General features: G+C 35.9%; 1 protein-coding gene across 2 annotated transcripts in view; it reads right to left on the bottom strand.

The window, feature by feature from the left end:
• Positions 1-11,870, bottom strand: part of Atr (ATR serine/threonine kinase) — a 103,278-nt gene that overhangs the window by 87,749 nt on the left and 3,659 nt on the right. The window contains exons 2-3 of one of the 2 annotated variants that reach the window (XM_005407741.2): positions 2,620-2,711; positions 1,202-1,351 (exon numbers count right to left, since the gene is read on the bottom strand). In XM_005407741.2, the coding sequence (XP_005407798.1) occupies positions 1,202-1,351; positions 2,620-2,711 (242 nt within the window). Of the gene's footprint in view, positions 1-1,201; positions 1,352-2,619; positions 2,712-11,870 lie in introns of those variants that run through there. The other variant, XM_013506249.1, reaches the window with a different exon arrangement.

Here is an 11,870-nt window from a genome sequence, read left to right as displayed (position 1 = left end):
AAAAAAAAAAAAAAAAATAGAAACACCTGATCTGCAAGAAGATAAATAGGTAAAACTCTTGAAGACATAGGCATAGGCAGGGACTTTCTGAACAGGATACCAACTGTACAAAAAATAACATCAAAAATCACCCAATGGGATTATATCAAACTAAAAAGGTCCTGTACAGCAAAGGAAACAACCAACAGAGAAAAGAGAAAACCTACAGAATGGGAAAAATCTTTTTGCCAGCTACTCCTCAGACAGGATTAATATCCAGAATATATAAAGAACTTGCCAGATGTGGTAATGCATGCCTGTAATCCCAGCAGTAAGGCTGAGCAGGAATATTGCTACAAGCTTGGAATCATCCTGGGCTACACGGTAAGTTGTTCAAGACCAGCCTTGAGATAAGACCTTGTCTCAAAAAAAAAAAACAAAAAACAGACCCTCAAAATTAAAAGATCAAACCAAAAAATGGGCAACTGAAAGGAACAGAAACTTCTCAGAAGTACAAATGGCCAATAAATATATGAGAAAACGTTCAACATCTCTGGTCATTGGAGCAATGCAAATTAAAACAACCCTGAGAGATTCTATCTTACTCCAGAAAGAAAAGAAATCAAAAAATCAAATAAGAACAAATGCTGGCGAGGCTGTGTGGAAACAGGAACCCCTTTTCATTGTTGGTAGAAATGTCAACTAGTACAACCACTACAGACATCAGTATGGAGATACCTTAAAAACTAGAAATAGAAATTCCATTTGACCCAGCTATTCCTCATTAGGTATCTTCTCGAAAGACTTAAAGACATCACATTACAGTGATACATGCAAACCCATGTTTACAGCAGCACAACTCAGAGTAGCTAAATTCTGGAAGTAGCCTGTAAGTCCAGCAACAGATGAAGGGATGAGGAAAATATAGTACAATGCAGTACTGCTTTGCCACAAAGAGGAGAAATTTGGGTTACTGGTAGGAAAATGGACGCACCTTGAGATTATAATGTTATAAGGAGAATAAATCAGACATAGAAGCTTAAGTATGGCATGGTTTCTTTTGTATGAAAGACCCAAAGTACAAAAAATTAAAAGAGTGAATTGAAAGATAGATAATAAGAACAAAAGTGCAACCATCTGTGTGATATCTCTGAAGAGCAGTTTTATGGGTAATTCCATACAACAGATTGCAGATGAATGCTTCAGTACCAGCAGCACTTACCGACACAGCTATGTTTGGCCTCATTTTGCCCCTGGCTTCCATTCACATTTACAAACATAAGTGGGGAAGATTTCATGATATGCTGGATGAAATCAAGCAACATCACAGAAGTTGGCTGAGAGTCAGTTTTCTTTACAAGTTCTACAGCAACTAAAATAATAAAGGATTTTAAGAGTCGTGACAAATTAAACAGTGTACCTTTAAAAAAATCAGGTTTTGGTAATCAGAATTATATTCACCACAGTGTTCATGTTAAGATAATGGGGCTAAATACTACACTCTTACCTAATTTTACATGTCAAACAGTCATATGCACTCACATATCATACATCCAATTCAGCAAATGTGTACTATAAACCTGGCAGTGTGCTAAATCTGAGGGTTTGTTAAAAATCTCATAATCTGGTGAAGGAGTCAAGCTAACAATGGCAGTACAATATGGCTGCATGAATCCAGAAGAGGAAACAGGTGTCTGGGAACACACTGTTAAGGAATTCCTAGATGAGGAATTAGTCAAGCAGAGGGGTAAGACAGTGGTCTAAACAACAAGGGTAACATAAAAATACACATTTTGCAAGTATTTCTAGTCCTTGGTTAGTTTTCAGCAACCCATAACTTTACTGACTGAAATAAGAAAGGCTAAATCATTACTATAAATCATAAAATCTGTGCCAAATCTGCAATGAAAATTAAACCCTGAGCCAACTGCTATTCCACATTAACCTTTCTGTATAATTTCAACAGATATGATACTTTCTTGTCAACTTGGTAATATTTATCTTTCAGATTACTATGAACAGGCAAGTTCACTTAACAACTCACACAATTCTATTACCTCTTGCTGGGCATGGTGGCCCACGCTTGTAATCCCAGGACTTCGGAGGCTGAGGCAGGAGGGTTGATGCAAGTTCAAAACCAGCCTGGGCTACAAAGTGAGCTCAAGGCCAGCCTGAACTGCATAGTGAGACCTTGCCTCAAAAAGACAAAAGAAAAAAAAAATTCTATTACCTCTTACCAACAAAGGTGGCAACTCACTTAAAGAGCTTTTTGTGGCATTTACTGGTCTCCCTAGCTGGTACAAAATGTTGCTAAAATAAGGTCCACATGATTGGATTCAGCTAAATATGTTTTATGTATAGTATCTGATATTCAAGAACTCATAGCTAGCAGTAAAAAAAAAATCTAGACTACTAATAAAAACAAAATTATTTAAAAACCTAAATCACATTGTTACAAGAAATAACTTAATAAACAATGTGCTTTAAAACATTATCAAAAAACAATAATTATCACAAATAGTAACTTTATAAGTAAAATTACCTATAGAAAAACACCAATGCATAGAAAAAAAATCTAATTCATAGAGCTTATATGTGAAATAACTATGTAAGAAATAAAGCTTATATAAGAAATCTTACCAACATTTACATCTGTAAGTATTCGGTCAATGAACTGACACAGAATTTGTCTTGGCTTCTGTACAACTGTATTATATTCCTCTGGAGTGGCGCTAAAAATACAAATAAAAAGCTTTTAATCCTTAAGGTGACTCTTAATTTCTTTTGTTTGTTTGTTTGTTTGTTTGTTTTGTCTTTTTTTTCTGGTACCGGGAATCGAACTTACGACCTCGCGCTTGCCAGGCAGGCGCTGTGCCGCTGAGCTAAATTCCCAGCCCCAAGGTGACTCCTAATTTCATTTGTAGAAAATTCTCTGAAGTTGAATTTATCAAATGTGTTTAGGTTCAGTACATTTACAATATTCTGCTTAAAAGTGAAAAGTAAGTCTAAATACATATTACAAACTTAGGAGGGAGGAAAGGAAACAAAGGAAAGGAAAGGGAAAGGAAAAGGAAAGGGAAAGGGAAGGGAAAGGAAAGGAAAGGAAAGGAAAGGAAAGGAAAGGAAAGGAAAGGAAAGGAAAGGAAAGGAAAGGAAAGAAGACAGGAAGAAAGGAAGAAAGAGAAGGAAGGAAGGAAGGGAAAAAAGAAGGAAAAAGAAAAGAAAAAGAAAGAAAAATGTTAAATGACACCACAAGAACCCTATCTATGGAATCTAACCCTGCCCTGCTCAGTATGGTAGCTACTAGACACATGAGGCTATTCAGTGTCTAAAATGAGTCTAAATTGAGATGTGTTGTAAGTATGAAATACATATTATATTTCTAATAGAAGGAAAAAATGAATAGTATTTTATTAATAATTGTATATTAATTACAATTATTACTTGAAATAATCTTAGAGTTAAAGGTATCACAAATAATAATTCACCTATTTTCTACTTTTTTTTATATATTCTGAGATGGAGTTTCACTTTGTAGTATAGACTAGCCTCAAACTCACAGCAATCTTTCTGCCTCAGCCTCTCAAGTGCTGGGATTAAAGGTGTGCACCACAACGCCCACCTCCTTCCTACTTTTTAAAATGGGATTACTAGAAAAATTTTAATTACACATTAACCTCTATTGTATTGCCATAAACAAAGCTCATCTAGACTTCTGGAACAATCTACAATACACAATGCATTCAACAAATAACTTGTAAGGCAGCTAAGACTTAAGAGTCATATCAACTAATACAACGCATGATCCTAAACTAAATTCTGATTCCACATAAAAATAACAACTAGCAAAACTTGAGCTTATAGTAGATACTTGATGTTATATTTTTAGGTACAATCATGGTCTGGTGACTGTTCTACTGGTGTTTATACCCTTTATTAATACTAATATTAATGGATGAAATGATATCTGAAATTTGCTTCAAAGTAATCTGTGTTGATATGAAAAAGGCCATGAATTGGTCATTGTTGGGTGATGGGTGAATAAATATAGTATTTTTTCTTCTTTTGTTATGTTTGAAATTTGTCACAATAAAAGGTTTAAAAAGTTTTTAAAAATACATATACAGTATTTAGTCTTAAAACTAATTAATAAACAATAGCAAGGAAGAGAAAAACAATTAAGTATTGTACCCTAGAATCCTGAATGACTTCAACCTGGTCTCCAAAAGGCCAGCTACAGTGGTGCACACATGTGATCCCAGTACCTGAGGGTGGGCCATATAGTAAATTCAAGGCCAACCTGAACTACTCAGCAAGACCTTATCTCAAAAAACAAAAACAAAAAGTCACCATAGAAGAGAATACAAGAATTTAGTAGAGGGCTGGGGATTTAGCTCAGCGGCACAGCGCCTGCCTAGCAAGCACAAGCTCATTAGTTCGATTCCCGGTACTGCAAAAAAGCCAAAAAAAAAAAAAAAAGAATTTAGTAGAAAATGTGTGCTGCAGATTATCACATAGTGATTCACATAATACAGAAATCAGGCAGTCATACTTATAGTCAAACAATATTTACTGAAGACGCATCATATGCCAGGCAATAAATCAGAAGCTACTATTAAGAAAATGAAAGAAAGTGTTTACTGGAGGAGACATTGTAAGTCAGCCTACTCCACTACTCAGGGTAGAATATAAGTCTATTTACCAGGGCTGGGGATTTGGCTCAGCAGCACAGCGCCTGCCTGGCAAGCATGAGGTCATGAGTTCGATTCCCGGTACGGGGGGTGGGGGGCGGGGGGGGGAGTCTATTTACCAAAACAGAGAAGGGAGTACAGGTACAGAGAGAAAAACCAAACCAGTTTTAGAAACAATGAGTTTAAAATCTCAAGGGAATAACTAAAAGAGATATCTAAAACAGAGTTGAAATTAGTTCTAAATCTCAAAAACTATCTACACTAGAGAAATAAACTATCGTTTAACACCTAGTAAACAAGTTTAAATATGTGGTCCATCATTCCAACTCACAGGCAATAAATTAGGAATAATGACTCTAATTTGGATTTGAGACTGACCCTTACAGAGATTAACTAACCTATCTAAGATCACAGTGAGTAACAGGGAATGCCTGTAATATGAAGGCAGTTATAAGTCAGTAACAAGAAAGCCAAAAAAGAAACTTGTTAGAGAAGCCAAAAAGGTTAGGATTTCAAGAAGGGAACAATCAACAGGACCAAGTTAGTTCTTCAAAATATCCTTTGGATTTCTTTTTGGTAAAATATAAATTGCATGAAGCTTATTACTATTTTATAATTTTTAAGTGCATAGTTCCATGGTATTAAGAACATTAACTGCAACCATTACCACCAAGTTCTCTAGAACTTCTCTTCCCAAGCCCTAACTCTACACCCATCAATAGTAACTATTTCTCTCTCCTCTTATCCTCTGGTAATCACCATCACACTTTGTCTCCGTGAATTTGATGACTTCAGGTACCTCACCTAAGTGGGACGTTGCAGTATCTTTCCTTTTGTAACTGACTTATTTCACTTAGCATAATGTCTTCAAAGTTCACCTATCTTGTAGAATATCAGAATTTCCTTCATTTTTAAGGCTAAATGACATTCCATTCTATGTATGTGTACTGCATTTTGCTTATCCATTCTTCTGTAGATCAACACTTGAGCTGCTTCCTCACTGTAGGTATTATGAATAATGCTGCTATAAACACGAACGTAAAAATATCTGCTCAAAGCCCTGCTTTCAAGTTTGGGTTGTATATACCAAGAAGTGGGATTGCTAGAATGTAAGGTAATTCTATGTTTAAGTTTTACTTTGTTTTGTTTTTTGGTGCAGTTCCCACACCACGTTTCACAGGGATTACCCCACTGTACATCTCCACTACGAGTGCACAAGACTTCCAACTTCCCCACATCCTTACCAACACTGGTTATATTTTAAAAATATAATATCTATCCTAATTGGTGTGGAATGATATCTCCTTGCATCTTCCCAATGATCAGTGACATCGAGCATGCATCTTTCCATGTGTTAATTGACTATTGTAGATGTCTCTGGAGATACGTCTGTTCAAGTCCTCTGTCTATTTTTCATCAAGCTGTATTGTTCTGTTATTGAGTTATAGGAATTCTTACAAATTCTGAATAATTATCAGATACATCTCTAGACTAGCGATATAAATTGGGAGTTATCAGATGATATAATGGTAATTATATCATCACCACTGCCATCATATTTTGTCCAGACGTGTGAAACAGGTAATATGGATGATATTTAAAGCTTTCTGACTAGATAAGATTACTTTGCAAAAGGGCCAAGGACATCACCCAAATACAAAGAAAGAAAGAATGACTTCTAGATTCCTGGTTTGGAGAAATAAGCAAATGTTACCATTTACCAATACATTAGTACTTTAGCCAATGAGAGGAATTTTTAAAAAAATTTTTTTAAGAAGGGGCCAGGAGATACAGCTCAGTGGTAGAGCACACGCTTACTATGCATGAGAGTCTATGTTCAATCCCTAGCACCAAAAAAATACAACTTAAATTTAAAAAAAAATTGGTGAGGTTAGGACATGTGGAGAATCTGCATTGGATATACTGACTCCTAATCAGATATGGGACACCCAGTGAAAATACCAGTATACATTGTGTGTACATATATAAGTATATAACAATCTATAGGACATATGGTTTGGAGAAATGTATTTGGATTACCAAATTGCAAATGGTAGTCAAAGGCAGGACAGAGGAAAAGATCACCTAGAAAGACTTTACAGAGTACAGATTACTAATGGAAAAAAAAAAGGCAGTATAAAATTAAATCCCCGAGAGACTGAGAGACTAAGAGAGTGAGAGAGTGAGAGACTGAGCCCAGCATTTGGAACACTGGCATCTCATTTTAAAAAAAATTAACTGCCATAGTCAAATGGGAAAAAAAAATACTTTGGAAGAAAAGGCCTGAATCTGAAATCCAGCTCTGATATGTGTTTAGCTGCGACTTTGGTTCTTCAACTTCTGTGACTCCTCCCTCCCCCAAATGTGAACCCAAAGCCTTCACACCTGAGCTACATCCCCAGCCCTTTTTACTTTTTATTTTGAGACAGGGACATGCTTAATTGCTAAGTCTCTTAAGTTGCCTAGGCTGGGCTTGAATACTGGATCCTCCTATCTCAGCCTCCCAGAGTGCTGGGGTTATAGGCCTGTGCCACCGTGTCTGGCTGACTCTGTTTCTTAATATATAAACAGTGACAGGGCTGGGGATATAGCTCAGTGGTGCAGCGCCTGCCTGGCAAGCTCAAGGTCATGAGTTTGATTCACTGTACCAGAGAAAAACCAAAAAAAAAAAAAAAAAACCCAAAAACTATATATAAACAGTGACAACATTTGCTCCATCTGTATTATGGACATGCTATGAAAGTAAATAAATTTGTTTTTAATGAAACAATCATGGCAATTAAAACTATATGGTAACTGTCTATATATGTCACTTCTATTCATGCTCTCAGAATAGCTGCAACACTCTGAATGAAATGTAACACAAGCTCTGTTGATAAAGGCTGTATATAAATCCTAGAAACCATTAGTTTTACTAACAAGTCTCATGCAAGAAGAGAGAAAAATATTAATCAACTAATTCTACATTAAGTCAAGATGGGAAAACCACACTGAACTCCACAGTCATCCTGAAAGATAAAATTTGTGCATCAACTTCCTAAAAGGACCACTTGTAATTCTCTTCTTTTAGAAAAGTAGTGTTATAAAATGTTGACACAAATATTCTTATCACATCCACACAAAGTGAAAAAAAATTCACACACAAAAAAGTGATGTAGTTAGGTCATGAATGGTCTCTCTGATGGTGTACTGAAATGAACAGTCAATGCTTACTATATTTTATGTTCCGATCGACTTTGCATGCTTGTGTCTGATGGTCTGAGCAACTGATTTGAAGGTAACAATATGCAATGGAATTACAATGGTGAATTCCTACCATCTTGTCTAGTGAAACTCTGTATTATCTCTAATATTTTATGGAAAAAATATTTTCTTATTCTCTTTAATGGTTTGAGCAATCTGTCATTCTTACATCTGGTAATCTGAGCAATGTAGTTGAGGATAGCGATATGCAGTGTAACAACCACTGTTGATTTGTATTATTTTGTCTTGAGACCCTGTATCACTTTGAATGTTCTTGCTTTGATTTATGACCTTGATACTGCTATGCTGCTACTGTTCTATTTTTTTGTTTGTTTGTTTCTCATATACTACTCCCTTTAAAATAAAAAAAAAAGAAAAAGAAAGAATGGCCTCTCTATTTATTCTCCTATTTATGTGAGAAAAGACTAGATTCCTTTGCATGATCAACAATTGGAAATGACCACACAACTGCACTGCCGAAAGAAAGGGAAGCAGGTATCCCATGAAATTAATGTCAATAGTACTGACTTTGTGTGGAAAGTTTCCTGTTAAAGAAATTGAGAAGCAATTGTTCCAATTGCTAATACAACTGTAATATTAGTACATACCCATTTATTTCTTACAGTGAAAGTAAAAAACAAAACTAAACCCCCAAAACCCTCATGTCTAGACTTTAGTCTCATTTGAGGAAAGCCTACTTAAGTGTGTTAAAGGGGATGGCAAGCATTAACACACTTCCTGTCTCTTTAGTAACATAAGCAGTTTACATGAGAAAAACTTTAATGAAGAAGGAGGTACCCAACAGCACCTTCTCCCTGAGACAGGATGCACTGCACTAGAGGAGTGATTCAGACCTGTGGACACATGTGGGGGAACAACAGACCTGAAAGATTGCACTAGCTGGTGTCAGTAATTTTCTAGGCTGTGTCTTATGCTATTGTCATTGTACAACTATAGCCAAAAGTGACATAATTGTTCTAAACAGCTGTTCTTTCTGGTATTCCAAGACTGAGACTGACTGGAAGTAGTCACTTCCTAAGGGTTCTAAATACTAGCAATAAAATAACCCACCATAGGCAATTTACAAACATCACCCCAGGAATTAAACTAAAAAAGAGAAGAAAAGAAAAAGAGAACACACTTAAATAAGATGTAACTCCAAACATCCAGTTCACCAAAGGCAAACCCAGGGGACAGTAAGGTGGGATAATCTGGAAAGCACCTATCTGGCATCTCTGAAGTGGTAACAACAAAAAAATCGAATGAGGCTCTACAAAATATCAAATCAGAAATAATTTCTCAGATAACTGCAGAGATCATGTTCACAATGCTTAGTGACTCTAGAGCAGATACAAACCAAAAAATGGAGGAGCTTAAGAAAATTATGAAGGCCAGGGATATAGCTCAGTGGCACAGCACCTGCCTGGCAAGCATGAGGTTGTGAGTTTGATTCCTGGTACCATGAAAAAAAAGAAAAGAAAATTATGGAAGCCATGAATACTCAGCATAGGAAAGAAATGGAATCTATAAGACAGATTCAAGCAGATATCCAGGAGAATAAAAATTTGATTGAAAGTATTCACAGCAGATTAAGCCAATGTGAAGATAGGATCTCAGATATAGAAGACAGGCTTGCAGTTAGCAATCATGAAAAGAAAGACTTCTTAAAGATAGCAAGAGACAATGAGAAATCAATGTAGTAGCTGATAGATGGTGCAAAGAAAAATAACTTATGATTGACTGGAGTCAATGAAAAAGCAGGGGATAGCACAGATGGTATTTAAGAAAATTGTTCACAGACATCATGGCAGAAAACTTGCCTAGTAGAGGAAAAAGAATTTGACATACAGTAAGTGAAGCATATAGAACTCCAATTAGCCATGATTTTAAAAAAATCTACAGCCAGGCATATCATAGTCAAGATTCCAGAAATTCAACACAAGAACACTATCTTAAAAGCTGTCAGGGAAAAGAAACAAATCACCTTTAAAGGAAAGCCCATCAGAATCACAGCTGATTTCTCAGTACAAACCCTCCAGTCAAGGAGAGCTTGGAGTGAAGTATTTCAAGTTCTAAAGGAAAACAACCTTCAATGCAGACTGATGTTCCCTGCAAAACTATCTTTCAAAACCAATGGAGAAATAAGAGACTTTCATGACAAAGAACATCTGAGGAAATTTATGACAACCAAACCAGCACTCCAAACTCTTCTGAAGGACATTCTACAAAGAGATAACAAGGACTACAACCCCATGAACACCAACAGAAGGGATCCACCAGGCAAAGCAAACAAATAGAGGGAGGGAAAAAAGCGGGGGAGACAACCACAGGGGCAACAACAAACAACAACACAACAAAGACAAATCAATACATATCAGTTATAACCATCAATATTAATGGCCTCAATTCACCAATCAAAAGACACAGACTGGCAGAATGGATCAAGAAGCAAGATCCAACAATATGCTGCATACAAGAAACATTTAATTAAAAAAGAAATCCATAGATTGAAAGTCAAAGGATGGAAAACAATACTCCATGTGACAGGAACCTGGAAAAAAGCTGGGGTAGCTGTTCTATTTGCAGACAAAGTGAATTTCAAGCCAAGACTGATTAAGAGAGACACAGGAGGTCACTACATCCTTGCAAAGGGAACAACCCAAGAGAAACAGATAACAATCATAAATATATACGCACACAACTATACAAAACAAATATTAATGGGCATAAAAAATCAAATAAGCACTAATACAATTGTATTGGGAGATTTCAATACCCTACTGTCACAAAAAGACAGATAAACTAGACAAAAAAAATCAACAATGAGAAGCTGGGCGTGGTGGTGCACGCCTGTAATCCCAGCACTCAGGAGGCTGAGGCAGGAGGATCATTGCTAGTTTGAAGCCAGCCTGGGCTACAAAGTGAGCTCAAGGTCAGCACAGTGAGACCTTGTCTCAAAACAAAACAAAACAAACAAAACAAAACAAAAATCAACAATGAAATAATAAAACTGAACCAAACTTTTGAACAAATGGACTTAGTAGATGTCTACAGAATGTTCCACCCCACAGCATCAGAATACACATTCTTCTCAGCTGCACACAGTACAGTCTCCAAAACAAACCACATACTAGCTCATAGAACATGCTTAAGTAAATGCAAAGGAATTGAAATTATCCCATGCATATTATCAGACCATAATACAGTGAAACTAGAAGTCAATGGCAAAAGAAATCACAAGAACTTAATAAACACATGGAAATTAAATAGCACCCTCCTGAATGACCAATTGTAAAAATTAGACAGTTTCTACAATTAAATGATAACTACAATACAATGTATCAAAACTTATGGGACACGATGAAAGTGGTTCTAAGAGGGAAATTTATAGCAGTGAATACCCTTATCAGGAAAATAGAGCAAGTAGAAATAAACAACTTAACGTTGAACCTCAAACTTCTACAAAAAGAAGAGCAGGCTAAGCCAAATAAAGTTCAGAGCAGAAATTAATGTATTGGAGACTAAAAAAACAGTACAAAGAATCAATGAATCGAACATTTGGTTCTTTAAAAGATGAAATAAAACTGACAAACCCTCATCCAACTTTATCAAAATCATGAAAGAAAAGATTCAAGTCCATGCAGTTAGGAATGAAAACAGTGAAATCACAACAGACTTGGCAGAAATCCAGAAGATCATCTATGCCTACTTCAAAACCTTGTATTATAATAAGACAGAAAATGTAGAAGAAATAGACAGATTCCTAGATACATGTGAATTACCAAAGCTGAATCAAGAAGATATAAAAATCCTACATAAGCCAATATCAATCACTGAAATCAAAGATGTAATTAAAAACCTACCAACAAAGAAAAGTCCAAGCCCTGATGAATTCACTGCTGAATTCCACAAGAAATTTAGAGAAGACTTAACACCACGACTTCTCAAACTCTTTAA

Source organism: Chinchilla lanigera, unplaced genomic scaffold (assembly GCF_000276665.1).
Source record: "Chinchilla lanigera isolate Chin_1 unplaced genomic scaffold, ChiLan1.0 scaffold00107, whole genome shotgun sequence".
Lineage (NCBI taxonomy): Eukaryota > Metazoa > Chordata > Mammalia > Rodentia > Chinchillidae > Chinchilla > Chinchilla lanigera.
The sequence above is the reverse complement of the archived record's forward strand: the minus strand, read 5'-3'. Positions and strand labels throughout refer to the sequence as shown.